The 19,797-nt window shown below is 43.5% G+C and overlaps 1 protein-coding gene across 1 annotated transcript in view; it reads left to right on the top strand.

Annotated features, from left to right (window-relative positions):
* Positions 1-1,038: 1,038 nt before the first annotated feature.
* Positions 1,039-19,797, top strand: part of LOC117057989 (collagen alpha-1(XV) chain-like) — a 45,503-nt gene continuing 26,744 nt past the window's right edge. The window contains exons 1-2 of the mRNA XM_033168828.1: positions 1,039-1,133; positions 1,238-1,320. Coding sequence (XP_033024719.1) covers positions 1,123-1,133; positions 1,238-1,320 — 94 coding nt within the window. The 5' untranslated portion in view covers positions 1,039-1,122. The remainder of the gene's footprint in view (positions 1,134-1,237; positions 1,321-19,797) is intronic.

Genomic DNA, 19,797 nt, shown 5'->3' with positions numbered 1-19,797 from the left:
TCTGAAGAAAATTAAGGAAACTAAGTATAATAATATTATACTATGTAAAAAATAACAAATGAGACTTAGTTTTTTGAGAACAATCGCAAGTTTATTTTAATCCTTCTTACTTTCATTCTTTATTTCCTTTTCCTTTTCATTTATTTATTGTTGTATTTGTCTTTTTCATGTGTAGTGTTCATGCATAAACTGTAACATGGCAAATTGTTGTGTAAATATGTGTTGGATGTGTAATAAAGATTTATTAAACAAACAAACAAACAAACAAACTCGGACCCTCCCCAAGCCAGAAATACTGCAGGTGACATCTTTCTGGATATTCTTGCCTTCATCATTTATGTTTCAGTTTAGCTGCATCAAACTAGGTGGAACATATCAGAGGTGTGGTGAGGAACAATTGTTGGAGGTCTTTACTTAATTTTTTAAAAAACCATTTATGGTTTGCCTGTTAACATACACAACTTTAGACAATGTTCAGTAAACCAGAAGGCATCCTTAAAACCAAGAAATACACGTGAAAATGAAGTGTCTGATCCCGTGGGAAAGCTCTCCCTCATGTCAGCCCAACTGATTTAATGCTCTTTTGTGAAACTGTTATTCCTGTGGAAATTCCTCCTGTGTCAGCCCCGCTGAGACAGGAGCTGCCGCAATTTCCCGAAATAGCAGCGAACATTAAAAAGAAATCTTACTTTTTTTAATCAGAGGATGTTAACCACAAAGGGAATAATAATGCAGCACTCAGAGGCAGAATGAGGAGTTGAGGAAGCTTCCCGGGTCGTGGGGATTGTAAGTGCTGTCATAGGATGGGAAATCTGAGGACAGACAAAAATATAGGAGGAGGAGCAGGAGGTCCTGGACTTAGTTGTGAGGTAGAAGAAGAGGAGCTGGAAGATGGTGGGTTCTGTAAGGAAAACATAGCAGAAGGAGTCGGATTTCAGTGCTCCCAGCCCGGCTTGTAGGCTTGCAGTGACTCACAGAGAGCCAGCCTGAGAGAGAGCTGCCTTTGTTCCACTTGGTGGGGAAGAAAGCAGCAGCAGCAGCAGCAGCAGCAGCAGCCTCTCTCTGCCCCAACCCCATGCAAGCAGCTGGACCTGTCTTTTGCTGAAGACTGGCTTTTACAAAATGCTTCCCAGGTAAGAACCGCCACCTTCAGCCTCGCCACCCTCACATGTAGGCACTGAATTGTTTCACCTCACCTCTGGCTTCCTCCCTCTCCCTCTTTCCCAATTTTCTCCAGTCATTCCCGGGTGCCCTGGAATTTGCTCCTGCTGCTTTTGGGTTCATTGCTCCCTGCTGGTCTACCCGCTCAGGTCATAGAAGGTAAGAACCTCCTCTTTCCCCTTTCCTAGTTTTTGGGGAGAGGGGGCATTCTGAAATCTGTCTTTCCTGTGAGCAGGAAATGTGCGTGCGCTTGAAAACGGGATGCCGAGGGCTTCTGCCAGATAACTTTATCAAGCGTTGGGAATGTCAGGAAACTTACAGCTGTCATTCATTCTGGCACTTGAAGGATTACAGCAGAACTGCTCGCTAAACAGAAAAAAAACTCTTTTAACCTTCATTCTGGTGTCAGAAAAGCAGGAAGGATTGCTCTGCGTGGTTTCAGAGTATGCAGAGCATTCCAAAAGTATGCCTGAAATGGTATAACACTTTGGTGTAAGGAATTTTTCCAAAGTGCCAGTGACCTTTAGGCATGGTGATGTGGAGTTTTAAATACCTAATGGGTACGGTATTTCATTTCCTATGTGTGTGCCACTGCCAAACCCAGCATTTTAGGATGGGACAGGCTGTCATCCTAATAAAGAAATAAGGATAGGCAGACAGAATGTGCATTTGCTCTCTAATCACCTTAAAAAAATTACTGTGCATATCACTTGGCCTTTCCCCTAGTTTGAGAAGCATATGGGGAGGAGGGCAGGTTATTTCTCTTCATCCTCACAATAATCAAGGTAGGCTGGACAAAAAGAAAGAGAAACTGCCTCAGCATTGCCAGCTGTTTCATTGCTGGTAAAAGATTTAAATCTGGCTCTACCTATTCCCAGTCCCCATTAAACTGTTACCTGTCACTGGCTCTTTACAATTCTCATCCATTCTTGCAACAACTTTTTAAGTGAAGTCACTATTCCCATTTCACAGGCAGTGAACTAAGTCTTAGAGCAAGTCTAGGAAACCCGTGGCCCTCCAGATGTGGGCAGCACCTCCCATCACCCCCGCCCCTTGGCAGGGCGTTGGGACTCCAGCAACATCTGGAGAACCACAGGTTGGCCAGCCTGACTAGCCCAAACCAAATTAGGTCACATTCAAGGTTTAATTAACCAGGTATTTCAGAAAAGTAATCGTCACAAGTTGTGTACTAATCAGCTTTAGGACATTTAGACTCTAGGTTAAGGCTGCAAATGTGGAATTGGGCCTTCTCAGGGAGGCAAGCATGGATGTCCACAAAAAATAATTCACGGAAGGGAAAGGTATTGTGGCTACAGGTTTTTTTTTGTCCATTTTACAATAACAGGCCAAGGCACTAGAAAGATATACAGTTTCAATCTCTCCATTGAACAATACTCTAGGACTCTACACCTATACCTGCTAAGGCTGAATTTCACACCTTTTACACAGAAGCTGCCTTTACTGCTCTAAATACCAGACATAAGGTCCAAAACCAGTCATATTATTTTTTGGTTTAAGCTGGTCTGTCTATAGCATAAAGAAACATATACAGTGGTCCCTTGGTTCTCAAACTTAATCTGTTCCAGAAGTCCGTCCCAAAACCAAAGCGTTCCAAAACCAAGGCGCGCTTTCCCATAGAAAGTAATGCAAAATGGATTAATCCGTTCCAGACTTTTAAAAACAACCTCTAAAACAGCAATTGAACATGAATTTTAACGAGACCATTGATCCATAAAATGAAAGCAATAAACAATGTACTGCAGTCACACAATCAATCAGTAGCTGAACTGGGTTCCACACAGTCACAAAAAAGAGCCGCAAAAACAAAACGCAAAATAAATAGCAAAAACAGACAGACCTCAGTGTAACACTCAAAACGGAAGTGTGACACTCAAAACAGAACATGTTCGGCTTCCGAAAAAAGTTCGCAAACCGGAACACTTCCGGGGTTGCAGTATTTGGGTTCCAAATTGTTTGAGTACCAAGGTGTTTGAGAACCAAGGTACCACCGTAATGCAAAGTGGATCATTCATTGAAAAAAAAAAAAGGGCCCTTGCCAAAATGGTCAGTAACTTCTATATGGATTTTTTATATGGACACAAAACAAACACAAGTCAGGGTTAGGGTTGGGGGGGAACTAAACAAACCTAAGTCAGACCAACTGTCTTCACTCATTGTTGAACTTCACTCATGTCTTCATAATATAATAATAATATTTTTTAAATTTATATCCTGCCCATCTGGCTGGGTTTCCCCAGCCTCTCTTGGCGGCTTACAACATATATAAAAACACAACAAAACATCAAACATTAAAAAACAAAATATCCTATAGAAGCAACAAACAAACCAATAAATCAATAGACAACAACAACAACAAACAGTTTACAGTTATACCCAAATTAAAATAACCGCCAACCCCAGCTAAACATTTAACTAACACCAACCTGGCAAAAATGAAACAGAGGAACCAAAATTAGAACCATTTAAAACATTTTAAAACTTTTTAGCCAGTTGCCCCAACCCAAGAGTTGTTCCAGCAACTCCCAGGAGCCCCTTTTAGCTGTCCAAGGTGAGTCTGGGCCCCGCCCCCTAGGCCAGGTGGAAATGGGCCTTGCAGCAGGGAGTGGTCTTCCTTCCAGCAGTAGTCTTCATCCTACACAAAGTGTTAAAGGGTTATTCAGACATGCATGTTGTGACTGGGAAGGAAAGTACTAAAAGGATGACCATTTTAATAGCAGGTTCCAATAGTTCAGTCAGGCTCATGTTGTAAATGTAACACAGTGATGGGGGTGGTATTTATTTGGTATATCTCTTTGCTCACAGCTCATACTAAACTGATTCATCCACAAAGTTTTCAGATTTGAAAAGTACCTGAATGGAGCTGACAGGGGCTTGAAAGCATTTTTCTTCAGTGTGGTCCATCTTAGATAGATGGTAGTCTCAACAAACTGTGAGCAGGTTGGTTTTAATATTCAGTGAGGTAATAAGTACACCCAGGTAGGGACTGTAGATGGACCACTGGTTGAACTCTTTTGTGGATTGGTTGTGATGACTGGCATGGTATTTCTGTTGTTTGGTTTCTTTACATGCTTAAAGTTCTACATCCCCTTCATCTGCCAGTTTCTTGCACTTCTCTGTTATTGCGCTAAAGGTCTCCTTGCTTGTTTCCCTGTGTCATTCCATAATTCTTAGGAACTCTTGTTTATGTGCTTTCTTTTTCATTACATCTAACTTTACAAAATAGGAAATTCTTTCCAGTAGCACCTTAGAGACCAACTGAGTTTGTTCTTGGTATGAGCTTTCGTGTGCATGCACACTTCTTTACAGATATGGGACGCAGGTGGTGCTGTGGTGTAAACCACAGAGCCTAGGGCTTGCTGATCAGAAGGTTGGCGGTTCGAATCCCTGCGACGGGGTGAGCTCCCGTTGCTCGGTCCCTGCTCCTGCCAACCTAGCAGTCCGAAAGCACACCAAAAGGTGCAAGTAGATAAATAGGTACCGCTCTGGCGGGAAGGTAAATGGCGTTTCTGTGCACCTCTCTGGCTTTCGCCAGATGCGGCTTAGTCATGCTGGCCACATGACCTGGAAAAGCTGTCTGTGGACAAACGCCAGCTCCCTTGGTCAGTAAAGCGAGATGAGTGCCGCAACCCCAGAGTCGTTCACGACTGGACTTAACTGTCAGGGGTCCTTTACCTTTACCTTTACAGATGGCAGAGCTTGTGACTGGCTGTAGCATCAAACATTTGCTTACAAGACAAATACTAAACTTTAATGTCCTCAGTAAACACAACAACTGGTACAAAAATTGTCTTGGTAGTACTTGATCCTGCTAATTGTTTGAGCTGCAAGATAATGTTTGTGCAATTTTCTGCAAAAACATGGATACTCTTGTATTTTTTAGTCCACCAAGCTTCACATAGCATTGGTATGTTGGGTAACAGTTGTCATCTTTAGATACTCTTGCAGGGGGGTAAATATTTTAATTGTGCCAATTCTATTATGCATATAATTTACAGGGAGAATAAATCTATGGAATAAGCAAAGGACAAAGGTGGTTTTAGAGTAGATTACATTGATTTGTGCTTGAACTTCACCTTCTTTTCCTGCCATGGTCATATCCTTGTCCGGCTCTGACCTTTCCCCCAACCTGCTGTAAGAACACAATTAGAATCCCATTGGCCAGTTGGTGGAGACACCCTATAGGGCATGGGTAGGCAAACTAAGGCCTGGGGGCCGGATGCGGCCCAATCGCCTTCTAAATCCGGCCCGCAGACAGTCTGGGAATCAGCATGCTTTTACATGAGTAGAATGTGTGCTTTTATTTAAAATGCATCTCTGGGTTATTGGTGGGGCATAGGAATTTGTTCTTTTTCTTCTTCTTCAAAATATAGTCCGGCCCCCCACAAGGTCTGAGGGACAGTGGACCGGCCCCCTGCTGAACAAGTGTGCTGACCCCTGCTATAGGGCATGCCATAAACACTGGGAATTAAATTCCTTCAAATGCATTAGCTAGCAGATCCTGATGGCCTCAGAAAAGGAACGTGCTGCATGCCCAGGGTAACGCAACATTCGTTTTGTTTTGAATCCATGGAACTCTGTACAGCATTGCTATGGAAGAATGTTCTTACTCTACACCCTTCCTAAAATTCTGTATCTGCTCCCAATATTCTACAGACTATTTTTAAAACAGCCGAGAATGTAAGAGTTTATTTTCTTTTGTCAGCCAAAGCATGGGATTAGTCACTCCTGTATTAATTCTATTTCACATAGTTCATTTTTTCCAGGTGACAACCTTGCTAATTCTGTATTTATTTAAGTGAATGAGTGATGGATAGGGTGTGGTCCTATGGTTTCCTTGAGCCAGGAGTTGCAGGCCCAAGAGAAAGTGTTTTGTGAAAGACAATCCTTACCTTGTTAGCTACATCATAACAGAGATGGCCTCCCTGGCAGCTGAATGTTTTGATGTATGTTGCATGCCATAGAAAAGGCACACTGCTGCAAAAGAGGAGTACAAATATGAAGCATGAAACAAATGAAATGATTCCTTGTGATGGGCTGCAGTTGAGTATTTTATATGGGACTAGATTGGGTCACTTACATGGGAAGCATAAAGAATTGACCTAAGAGTTGATTTGCTGGAGCAGACCAAGGGTTCATGTAGTCCATTATTTTGGTGCAAGCAAGAGCCAGAGCCAGAAGTTTCTGGAAGCAGAACATGGAATCATTTGCCATCCCCTTCTGTTTGTCCATCACCAAGTGGTGCTCAGAGAAGTACATGGCCTGTTCTCATGTAAGGTCCATTTAGCTGCCATGACCAGTTGTCAGAGATTGCCCTTGAGGGGCAAAAAACAACAACAACAATTAGGCGTTGAACTTCTACACCTGCAGTTCTTCATAATAAACATTTTCTTAGCATCTTCTAGGTTTTCACCTCTTTGGCTATCTTGCCACCTCAGCAAGTCAGATTCAGAAAATAGAAATGTTTACTAAGTCTTTGTTCCCCTTCAGTCCACCTGAGCTCAGTGTGTGCTTAGCCGCATGGCTCTAACAAGCCACTATTCGAGTTCCTGTACCAATGATTTAGGAACTTTCAGCACTGTAACTAAGTTTTACTGCCTTTGCAACTTTTTCTGAATGCTATATGGAAAACACATGAATCTGACCTTTGGAGAGTTTGTAATTAATCCATTTTAAAATTTACTAAACATGTGTTCTTTTTCTATGCTAGGGGAAGAGGGAAGTTTTGGAAGGAAGTTGGTCTATTTTAAAGGTCTAAAAGCCTATATTTCCATGTTTTACTTTGTTGCACATTTTGTGATTTTAAATCTCTGCTGGGGTTCTCTCACCAAAGAGTACTTGCCTCAAACTTGGATCCTGGCATCCGGAAATTCTCCTTTTTATACTTATATTTTCCCTTGCCACCCGCATTTACCATGTTCTAAGTGAAGGATAGGCGTGCCTGGAGTGCTCTGGTCCATGGGGTCACGAAGAGTCGGACACGGCTGAACGACTGAACAACAACAACAACAACAAGCCTCCTTTCTGAAGCCACCTTCTTCCTTGCTCTCTTCTTCTCGACCTGCTCCAGTCTTCCTTTCCTATCTCTGCCCTTTCTTTTTGTCTTCAGCTACTTTTGTAGGGCTTCTTGCTTCACCTGCCCGCTCCCTTTTTGTTCCATTCCTCCTCCCACTTCTTTCACCCAGGCCCTGATCCTCAGCCTGTAGACCAGTCTGCTCTCTTCCATCAGCAACCTTGAGTCTGGCCTTCCTCAGCATCTCTGGTGTTCTGTCCGTCTGTGACATCACTGCTGCTTTGACTTTATGACATCAGCATTGCTCAACCTGTCGGTTGAGAGGCTTCATGACTGCTGCAAAATCCCCCAGAGCATTACAGAGTAGCTAACCTTCATCAAGTCTAAAATAAGTTAATTTTCAAACTATGTGAAAATGTTTTGGTGAAACTTCAAGCACCTCTTTACAGACTACCAGGCCTTCTCAGTCAGATGCTGCAGCCCACCAGCTGCCAAGCTGACTCTCTCCCAGGAATGGATCCAGACCAATAAGAGGCAATGTGCACAATCTTTGACATGTCCAGGCTCTGGGAAAACAGGAGGACTTCCAGAGATGAATCCTTGAATGCTGGAGCAGTTCCTCAGTTCTCACTCAGAGCCATTCCTTCTACCCTCAGCGGCTGTGCCCTACTTCCTACCACCCCCAACACAGTTAAGGAGCCATTGGAGGTCAAGTTTTCTTGTTGTTGTTTAGTCATATCCTACTCTTCGTGACCCCATGGACCAGAGCACACCAGGCACTCCTGTCTTTCACTGCCTCCCACAGTTTGGTCAGACTCATGTTGGTAGCTTCGAGAACACTGTCCAACCATCTCATCCTCTGTCGTCCCCTTCTCCTTGTGCCTTCCATCTTTCCCAACATCAGGGTCTTTTCTAGGGAGTCTTCTCTTCTCATGAAGTGGCCAAAGTACTGGAGCCTCAACTTCAGGATCTGTCCTTTCAGTGAGCACTCAGGGCTGATTTCTTTAAGGATGGATAAGTTTGATCTTCTTGCAATCCATGGGATTCTCAAGAGTCTCCTCCAGCACCATAATTCAAAAGCATCAATTCTTCGGCAATCAGCCTTCTTTATGGTTCAGCTCTCACTTCCATACGTCACTACTGGGAAAACCATAGCTTTAATTATACGGACCTTTGTTGGCAAGGTTTTATTAGGTCTTCCCAAATGCTGGTTCTCCTCACAGTAACATAGAGGCTAGGGCTTTAACTGCGGAGCACAGATGAAACCCACAGGTACCAAAGGAGATAATTTTTTTTCATTTGAAAGTAAGTTCTACATATCTTTAATACAGGAGCAGCTATCTCAGTCCTTCATTAGGATTTGGTTGTCATGGTCTGGTGGGTGAGGGAGAATAGGTTAAAAGGGCAATTGGGCAGGATAGGAGCTCTATTGGTAGAGAATGCCAACCCTGGATCCTGTACTCCTTTTAAGAAGCAGGCAGAGTCATTGCCAAAGTGCACTTGGACTTTGAAAAACCTGTGACAAAGTACCTCACCAAAGACTCCTGAGTAAGCTTAGCCATCAAGGAATAAGAGGAGAGGTCCTCTTGTGGATCAGGAATTGGTTGCAGGAAGCAAAGAGTAGGATTAAATAGACAGTTCTCCAAATAGAGATACAGTAAATGGAGTCTCCCGAGGAACAATATTGGGACCTGTGCTGTTTAGGTTGTTCATAAACTATCTAGAGTTAGGAGTGAGCAGTGAGGTGGCCAAGTTTGTCGATGATACCCATTTTTTTCAGGATTGTTAAAACAAAAATAGACTGCAAAGAGCTCCAAAAGGACCTCTCAGAACTGAGTGAATGGGCAGTAAAATAGCAAATGTTTTATGTGGGGCTGCCTTCAAAGATTCACTTGGTGCAGAGTGTTGCTATGAGCATTTTGACAGATCTTGGAAGGCACAAACATATTCCAAAGCATATTCTTCGTTTCCTTTTTAGAAAGAATAGAACTTTTTTTTTAGTTTGTCTTTTGGTTAAATCTTTCTCAGGCAGCTGATTTAGCTCATATTGGTTTTTATGTGCATTTATTTATTGTATTTTTATTATTGACTTGTAAACCACTCTGAGCATCTGAAAAAGCAAAATATAAATATTTCGATAAATAAACACACTGCCTTCTTTGACTATCAGTACCTCCATACATTGCTGGACTCCTTCTACCTCTGACCACTGATCATGCTGGCTGGAGCTGGTGGCAGTTGGAAGCAGAGCTGTCAACCTTCCTTTTTTCGCATTGGGAAACGGCGCTGGAATAAGGGAATTTCCCGCAAAAAAAGGGAAAGTTGACAGCTATGGTTGGAAGTGCAGCATCACCTGGAGGGTTCAGGCTTCCTACCTGCGCCTCAGATAGCCTGGGGCCAGGATGGTTTGCCTTGACTCTGCTCAGTGCTGAAGCAATCACTGAGGACCCTGCTCTGTGTTCTTCCATCAACAGAAGAACTACTGTACATTAAATACTTTTCTTCTTTGGCACCAAAATTGTACTGCTCTCTTGAAAGAGATCCACCAGACTCCACTTCTGGTTGCCTTTCAGGGGGGGTCAGTGAAAACATGTTTTCTTCCAGTGCTCTTTTGGGATGTCTTTTAATTGCCTTCATTAAAATATAAATTTATAAAATATAAGCACAACAGTAAGTTTAAAACAATATATAAAGCCTAAAAGCATAAATAATAATAATAATTTATTATTTATACCCCGCCCATCTGGCTGGGCCTCCCCAGCCACTCTGGGTGGCCTCCAACAAAATATTAAAATACAATAATCAATCAAACACCAAAAGCTTCCCTAAACAGGGCTGCCTTCAGATGTCTTCTAAAAGTCTGGTAGTTGTTTTTCTCTTTGACATCTGGTGGGAGGGACTTCCACAGGGCGGGTGCCACTACCGAGAAGGCCCTCTGCCTGGTTCCCTGTAACTTGGCTTCTCGTAGTGAGGGAATCGCCAGAAGGCCGTTGGAGCTGGACCTCAGTGTCTGGGTAGATCGATGGGGGTGGAGACTTCAGGTATACTGGACCAAGGCCATTTAGGGCTTTAAAGGTCAGCACCAACACTTTGAATTGTGCTCGGAAACGCATAAAGTATATGTAGAGTGATAGCTTCAGTATATTGAATGAAATTCAAATAATACAAAATAAGGGCCATTTCCTTGGTCTATCTGATATCATCATAACATTATGGTTATTCAGAAGGTTAATGGCTATCTCTTAAGGGTGGGATTTAATTGATGAAGGAAGGTGAATTCATAATGGGTTTTTAAAAAATATACAATTTTATATTATATTGAATCTTATCATTCTAAGTGTTTATAAATGAAGCCCACTTTTCAATAGACTTATTTTGTGTTTTGATTAGTGCTGAAATAGTAAGTAAACTTGTAAGATGTGCCATAGCTTGAAATAAAACAAATCAGAGAACATAACGTTGGACAGATCTATTACTTGGCCTCAAGGTCAAATCTGAAACATTGGACTGTGAACATGAGTAAATGGGAAACACAGGTTTTTTTGGCCTCCTGGATCCCACGATGAATAATCTCCATCAAAAAAACAACCCCCCAAGTAATTCAAGTACATGCTGTTACGGAAATTATGGAGGCAGGGCACATCTTTAAAGTTGTTAAATGTTACAAATATTATGCCTGAATGTATTCTTTCGACTTGACAGCTCAGGGAAGATACCTAGCTTTATAAATTATATAAAATCAACCCCTTTGCCAACTTCCTCCATTCCAACGCCATTTTGCCCTTGGAAAAAGGACTCTTCCCTGCCACCTCTCGTCAGGACATGTACACCCACCCCACCCAGGGAAGTGCCCAGGGGTGACAGTTGCTGAGCAGTTAGTTTCCAAAAGCCCATCACTGGACTTGCCCCAGGCTATGGATGTGCAAAGGGAGCTCTTTTGTCCTTTGATGGTGGGTACTTGAGAGGTGCCTGGACATGTTTTGCCTATGCTAATCTTGTACCAAAAAGGGACACGGGTGGCGCTGTGGTCTAAACCACAGAGCCTAGGGGCTTGCCGATCAGGAGGTCGGCGGTTCAAATCCCTGTGACGGGGTGAGCTCCCGTTGTTCGGTCCCAGCTCCTGCCAACGTAGCAGTTTTAAAGCACAAAGTGCAAGTAGATAAATAGGTACCACTCCAGCGGGAAGATAAATGGCATTTCTGTGCGCTGCTCTGGTTTCACCAGAAGCGGCTTAGTCATGCTGGCCACATGACCTGGGAAAACTGTCTGCGGACAAACGCCGGCTCCCTCGGCCTATAGAGCGAGATGAGCGCCGCAACCCCAGAGTCATCCATGACTGGACCTAATGGTCAGGGGTCCCTTTACCTTTACCTTTTAATCTTGTACCAAGCACTTGTGTGGACATGTTTTCCAAGGTTGAACTACTGTAACCCCTGTCTACCCCTCCCCTTCTGTGACATGTCAGTGATGTAAAGATGATGTATCAATGATGCTGTACGAACTGCATTCTGGGGTATTGTGGGAAGTTTTAAAAGTCAATGTCGCCTCAGGCTCTGGGTTCACTTACTGCTGTTTGAACCTGTTGCGCAACAATAAAGGATCTAAGTCTACTGACTGCTGTTTTGTTCCAAATTACTTGGCTGGAATTTCCTTCTTTTACTGACCGCATGGACCCGCGGGGGACTTGTACTCCGATGAGCTGGGCTGTTGAGTAGTCTCTCAACCCGGAATTTTCTTTTAACAATGCTAAACAGTCACACTTGGAAAGCTAATACACTTCCACAGCTCAGAATAAAAGACGGTTAGGTATTAATTTGTAGGATGTGTCACACCATAAGCTGAATCCTTTTTCTCTTCAAAGACCTTAAATCCTTTCCCATTAACATCTGTGCTGTATTATCAGCAAACCTATGCAGCCTGCTGTAAATAAAGTGCTCGGCAACAGTCTTGGAGAGTAAATATTTGTCTTTTCTAAGCGCACATGCAGCGATGGTCAGTAAAATGTTGACTTAAACTTTGCACTGCTGAGGCCTGCGCTTGGAGGGAACAATCCAGAATGGCATTAGAATAGTCTCTGCCCTAAGAGTTCCTCAAAGCTATTTTGTTCTGACCCACCTGCTCTTCCAGACCCCCTTTCTTCTCCCAGCCGGATCCTGGCTTGCTCTGCCAATCGCACATTATCTTTATAGCCTCATTCCTTCAGTTTTCTGACAGAAGCAGCAGTTGCTCCAAAGGGAGCCCAGCATCTCTGCGCCTTGACATCCGTTGGTCACCTTCATGGAATTCTGTGGGTGAGCAGCAGATTGATTGTGGAGCCGTTTTATTTATTTTTTTGCTTCAAAGTGCCAGTGCCGTGGGTGTAAATAAGAATGCATTCAGGCAGTCATTTTCTGAATGTGAACAGGCATCCATCCATCCATAAATATGTTGAAGCAGATGTGGAAAGGAAGGGCCCAGTATCTCCAGTTCTGCTCCAAGAAAGTAAACAATGAGTACAATTATGTTTTGACACTAAAAAGCATGGGATAAGCCCTTTAATTCCGCTGCCTTTCCGTATAGAATATTGTACTTGTGCCCAGCCGTCCACATTAAAACAAGGGCCTTTGTATCTTTACAGAACATCTTCAAGGGTGTTACCAGCTGTGCTGGCTGCTCCTTCTTGTACAGCCTGTCCTGGTTTTATGGCCGTTAAAATGCATTCCCTTAATCAAAGGAGAGCCAATTATCTGGGGGTGAAAAGGGTCCAAGTGTAATCTGCATCGAGGGTAAGAGAGGGTTTCTGGTAACCCCCGTGGAACAAATTTTAGTAAAGCAGACTTACCGTATTACATACTGTTTTCAAAATCGATTATGTTTGCGTGCTGGCCTTTGTGTAGCAATGCTTGAAGCACACAAACAAAATGTATTTGCTAAGTTCCTCACAGCTGAACTGCAAATGACTCTTGGGACCTTTTTTTGAAGCTTCTCCAAGGGAAATATTTTAAAAGCAATGTGTGTGAGAGTATGTGTACAGTATTAAAAATGCTATCTCAGTTGAGAACTATATCTGCCAGAAGGAGAAAAGTGTAGCACAAATAATTTAAAAGATCTGACCTGGAGTGTATTATTTTTTCAGTAGCCTCCATCGATTTGGTGGGTGCGCTGTATGAGTGGAAACTGTATTCCAGGGAACTCTGGCGCCTGCGGATATCTTATTAGGGGCTCCTCAGTGAGAAGATCAGTAATGGAAGGCAATTCCCTGCCCACCACTGCAGACCTTTCCCTGTAATTTGCAGATGGAAGTGCATTCTACAGCGTGAGCTCTCCATTCATGCAGGCTGCACCCATGTACATGCTTCAGGATCATAAGCTGTGAGCTGGGGCCCCTTGCAGAGAAGAACATGTTGAAATGGTTCCATGAGGCTAGAACATTTGAAAATCGTTTATCAGCAGTGTGGAGTATGCACCCTTCCCCAATATGCTGTTAGAGTCCAGTTCTTATAATCCTTGACCACAGGCCATACTGACTGGAGCTGATAGAAGTTGAAGTCACCTCACTCAGTCGCAGAGCTTCATGCTCCGGCACCTGGGGGGGGCAGGCAGGGGCGGGGCTGGCACGCGTCCTGGGGGCATGGTGCGCCAACTGCAGGAGCGTGCTGCCCAGCATTGGTGGGGGGGGGGGGGACAGCCACGATGGCACCCCACCAGGATCGCCCTGACAGGGGCGGTGTGCTCCCTCCGCACTCCTCTTCCTCCACCAGTGACCTCACTCCAGAACTGCAGACTCTAGAGAGGCTGGACAGGTGTTGGACCAGGGTCTGGAGCTGGCAGTGGGCTGGATTAGGGCCAATAAACTGCAGCTGGATTTTGAAGATGGCGGTGGTGTGATTTCATGGCTCTCAGGTGCAGGAATTAAGGAGATGTTCTGGGCGGGTTAGTACACCCCCTGAGAGAGCAGGTGCCTATCTTGGGTTGCTCGCTTATCTCAAATTGCAGCAGGAGGCCCAAGTGGGCAGGGACAACCTGTGCACAACTCTGACTGGTTCATGAGTTTGAGACATTCCTGTATTGGGATAATCCCAATAGACTTGCGAGTGAAATGGTGGATGTTTTGGAGGAGAAGCCCCCCCACTCATAAGCATTTCATTTCATTATCATTGGCCCAACCTACTTCTACATTTGGTGACACCCACCACTGGAATGCAGCCTCAAAAGGTTGGCAATGTTCAAATCTAGTCCTTGGCTGAAAGTGATCTTCGCCTCTTCAACTGCATTTCCATTATTGTTTCACTTGATGGACAGGCAGGCTACAAGCTAACTAACTAACTAACTAATATTGCTTTGCCAGCTCATCATCTTCTGGTGATGGATCATAGTCACATCCAATCTTATTGGAACTGGTATCGTTTTCTATTCCTTTTCTTTATGGTTGTTTTTTTAGCATTGCTTGCCTTGTGGCCTCACTTTTGAAAAAATAAGTACCGGTAAATCTCTTTCTTATCTGCAGGCTCAAGCGCATAAACTACTGAGGTTACTATTTCATGCATTTGACAAAGTAGACTCTGACCCTCAAAAGCTCATGCTACAATGCATCTGTTAGGGTGCAATCCTATATATTTTTATGACCCAACTTATTTTTGTGATTGTAAATTGCTTTTAACTGTATCTAACATTGTTTTTTAAAGTTGCAATCCACCCTGGGAGCTTAGGGTAAAGTGTGGGTAAACAACAACAACAACAACAAATAATAATAATAATATAGTCCCTAGGAAGGCTCAGTTGTCTTTCTTGCAACAGTTTAAGATTGCTACCTCTGGAATGTATGAGGTAGAAACACACTGGTTATGCCTTTTACACACTGTGCATGGCAGCGCTCTTCTAGTCTTGACTAGCTTGATATATACACAAGCACACGTGTAGTTGCTCACTGCCAGGCTGGGGAATATCAAGAAGCTCAGTTTCAGTTCTCCTAAAGCGTAGGATGAGTTCTACTTAGTATCCAGGCATTTGAGTTGAAAAATATCCTGCTAGTCAGCAATCCTTGGGACTTAAGTCATGCATGGCTTTGCTCTCTGCTTAGCAGATTTAGCGAGATTCATTATATTCCAATGGACGTGTGACCTTAGGGACATGTTCCCCTAAGCCAAGCGAGGTCAACCCCCTTGAGATGTTGCTGGACCAGAGCTCTCCTCCTCCATGACCAGGGTCCACGGGGACTGGGGCTGATGGGAGTTGCAGCCAAGCAACATCTGGAGGGCCACACGTTAGCCGACCCTGCCCTCAATTATGCAGATAGCTGGCTTCAAGTTCTCAAGTTAGTTGCAAGAGAAGGTCAGGGAACTTCATTAGTTTGCAAAGCTTTCACTTCAGAGAAGCTTGACATACCAACCTAACTCCCTTAATGGCTAAATAATATGCGCACCATGAGGAAACCTGGCATGAATCCTTGGCTGTCTCAGAATAGGGATGCCTCTATCAAGAATATTTATTGATGCCGAGACTAAAGGCCTATAGCCTTGGTCTGCCTGCTTTTTTCATACCAACATGTGAGCTTCGGCCATCATCTCTCCTCCCTGCACCCTACTCTGTCCTAGTTTTCTCTCTCCCACCCTCACTTCAGTTTCCTTGTAATTCTTTCTGACCATGTTCCAGTCTTCCTTGTATAGCTTCCTCCCATCCCATCCCTTTCAGTATCTGTTGGGCTCTAGCAATGGTAGCTGGGATTTAGGATGACAGCACCTTAGCCAGTGTAAAGCAGGTCCCTTTTTTCCTGTTGACCTTGTCTGTTTCTCTCTGTCTTTCATACTGGTAAGCCACCCTTCCCCTAAGAACCTCAGAGTGGATCATGTATGGTAACCAAGCACATATGGTATCCATTCAGGCAGCTTCCAGGGCCAAATTTGCTTAGCTTCAAGAGTCTAATCTCCCTTGGAAAAAGAACAGATCTGCCAGGGGGCAGGCAGAGGTCTTTCTGACAACCCACAAGAGATTGACAGTTGGACAATTCAGTGCCAGGGGTTTCATCACCATTGCCTTGCTGCATTGCAATTAGATTATCTGTATTTTGACATGCGATTTGAATGTCAGGAACTGAATTAACAGAGGAAGGAGACAAGCAAGTAAAGCTGGTACTTAGAGATGAAGATTGTTTGCCGGTTAGTTGTCTTGCTTGTACAACATTTTAAACATTTCCAATATTTACCAAAGCTCCTTTGAGCTTTTATCTTGAAATCTCTTTTGTTCCTCTCTTTGGATTGTTTTAATACATAAGGTGATTAATCACAAGCTTGTAGTTTCTTCCCAAGTCTGGTAAATACTGGAATAGACATCTGTAAACAAACCGTAGCATCTCTGGAGCCTTTTAAAAATATCAGCACCAGAGAAAATCACCAGCAAGTAAATGTAGGGTTGTAGGGCTAAACTTTTCTCTGCTATACACCTTTGTTGTTGACATTCATCTGTCTTGAGAGACAATGGAGTGCACCTCAAGAGGTGAAGTGAAACCGCTGAAGAATTACAGCACCTGCTGTGGCTGCAGAGAATGGTAACTCGTAACTGCTGACTCCCACGTTGCTTTAGCTATGTTAGCAGTACTGAAGTGACCTCTCTGGATCCCAGGCCTCAGCAGTGTGTATGGAGGTCCTGGGCTGCCCAGACAACAAGACCCACCTCTCAGTCTTGCGGATGTTGTCCAAAGGAAAGCAGAGTGTGGGAATACGTTTTAAGGTGCTCCTGCACCTGTTCGCTTTAAGGTAACCTTCCGCGCATTGCATGGAAGGCAAGGAGATCCGGCAGAGGTTGCTGCCTGGATCCCTCCGCGCTTGGGGCAAAGCGCGCCAAGACAAGCTTCATTAATGGTCAGTTAAGAGTTTCCCGCCCAGAATCTCACCTAGATACAACGTTGTGATTGGTTATTGACAATGTTATGATGATGTTCAACTTCCTAATAAATAGCCCCTGCTCTCTGTAGCGGTGTGGAGTGCGCGCGAGACAAGCCAAGAGAGAACATCCGTGCGAGACAAGCAAGAGAGAAACCAAAAGAGAAACCAAGCCGCACAGAGCAGTAGAGCGCAACTTCACCATTGACTGCAGTCTCTTAGTCTTTATTTCTTTTATTTCAAAAGTTTATTTGGCCTTCTTAGTTTTGGCCGCTTCTTTAGCTTTGCCTATCTTTCCTATCCGGAAACCTCCAGAACCTCCGGAATGTTCAGAAACCTTCAGAAACCTTCAGAACTCCCAACAACAATCTCACGACCTTCAGGTTCATAACCAGCAGACCCTTTCACGGCCAGTGGGAGCAGGAACTCCGGGAATTACTGGTCGTCCCAGATGCTGGTTATCCCCACAGTAGAGCAATACATTTGGCACCAGTTTGGCTGCAGGAGTTGCCGGAAGGAGGCTTACAAGACAACATCTAGCTGTCTATATAACTATACAAAAATGGTTGGGATTCAAAAGTGCTTGTAGCATATAAGCATTTACCTCTGCACCATAATGTCAGAGCAGACAGATTTCTAGATATATTTTGTTCTTCCAGATTAGATTTTCAGTATTATGTTTCCTTTAGTTTATTCTGTGCTTCTAAATGATACTGAATCTGCATTTTCATAATCATGTTCCTGAAGCTTGTGGCAGGTGTCATGTTTTCAGAGGATCTCCAGTCTGAGAATTGCCAGCCACCCTGTGCCCTGCATTGCTCAAAAATTCTAAGAAAACAAAACAAAAAAAAATCAGTGCAGTTTGTCATCTTGATTCAAAATGGTGTCCAGTTGTATCCCAACATACATGAAAATCTGCTCCTTGATCTCAGGAGCCATCAGGTAGAATTTGGATCTGCTACCCATATGCATAGCAAACGAACAACTTTACAAAATATATAATGGATGAGCTACACCTCCCCTCTTGGTGTGCGTCCAGTATAGCACATAAAATACATTTGATAGAATTCTGCATGGGATTCAAGAATATTTAATACAATATTTATCTGGATTGCTTGGCATGTGGGATTGGAAGCATCATGGCGAAGGCAAACACTGAAATGCAAAATTAACTGGCGTCACATATATAAACATCTAGTTCATACAAGGCCCCTGAGAAGGTTGTGAAGGCTCAGCTTAGTAAATCCACATCTGCAAGAAATGAGCCATATTTCTGTGTCTTCCAAACGATGCAGTTCTTCTTCCCAAACGACAAATAAGTTGGGGCAATGCTGAACTAAGGATTTGTCGTTTCGAGCGCTTTCCCCTGCCTTTCCCAGAGGAATTGTTTCCCCTTTGATGCACGAACCCTTCCCAAGAAATATGGAACTAATTTCTGTTCACATCGCCCCAGCTAGCTGTTTTCTGTGTCATAAGACTGAGCTGGTTGCAAGGGTGGGGGGCACTTTCCAAAAGAGGCTTTTTCTTGTGAGATTTTCAGCGTACAGTTTGACTCTAATTAGGGCAAGGAATTCCATTGCATCAACTTTCCTTACTGGATCACAGTCCCTCAGCTCACAACTGGAAGTCCTGATTTAAAAAACAAACAAACACGAAAGAGATATATGGAACAGTATGTGTGTGTGTGTGTGTGTGTGTTTTAAGAAGGAGTTTTGGCAACTTTTAGTGAAGTCCAAAGTTATTTCAGGGGTTCTGCTTTCTAGTTTTGTAAATGTAGTTTAACAAACGGCTTCTTTTTCATGCTATTTTTGCTGCGTAAGAGATTGGCGCAGCAGGAGAAAATAACTATCTCGACAAAACCCAACCACACTTGCAGTTTCCAAGTCTGGAATTTATTTCATTTTATTGCAGCAATGTTACTAGGCCTTCACAAAGCCCCACTGATGCCTGGGAACTGCTGGGTAAGTGTTGAAATGCTATCATTTCTGCAAACCATTATGCAGTGCAACCATTATGCAAACTAATTTCTCATGTTATTGACTTCTCATTCTATGTTTTAGAGCTATGTCAATGCTGATGAGATGGTTACAAATAATTAAAACTGAGATTTCTTCTGAACCCAGCTTCTAAAATTTGAATTGTGTATTTTCATTACTACTGGCAGAAGGGAAAGTTCTGAAGCATCTCAAGTTTGGGAGCTTATTATTTATTATTTATCCATAATTTTTTAGGCTGCCTTTTAGACTTCAGGGCAACATATTTTACTCAAAACATAAAAACAAAACTCTAGCTCTAAAAACATAGAATCATAGAGTTGGAAGAGACCACAAGGGCCATCCAGTCCAACCCCCTGCCAAGCAGGAAACACCATCAAAGCATTCCTGACAGATGGCTGTCAAGCCTCCGCTTAAAGACCTCCAAAGAAGGAGACTCCACCACATTCCTTGGCAGCAAATTCCACTGTCGAACAGCTCTTACTGTCAGGAAGTTCTTCCTAATGTTTAGGTGGAATCTTCTTTCTTGTAGTTTGAATCCATTGCTCCATGTCCGCTTCTCTGGAGCAGCAGAAAACAACCTTTCTCCCTCCTCTAGATGACATCCTTTGATATATTTGAACATGGCTATCATATCACCCCTTAACCTTCTCTTCTCCAGGCTAAACATACCCAGGTCCCTAAGCCATTCCTCATAAGGCATTGTTTCCAGGCCTTTGACCATTTTGGTTGCCCTCCTCTGGACACGTTCCAG

Source organism: Lacerta agilis, chromosome 14, assembly GCF_009819535.1.
Source record: "Lacerta agilis isolate rLacAgi1 chromosome 14, rLacAgi1.pri, whole genome shotgun sequence".
Taxonomy (NCBI): Eukaryota; Metazoa; Chordata; class Lepidosauria; order Squamata; family Lacertidae; genus Lacerta; species Lacerta agilis.
This window is presented reverse-complemented; position numbering and strand designations above follow the sequence as displayed.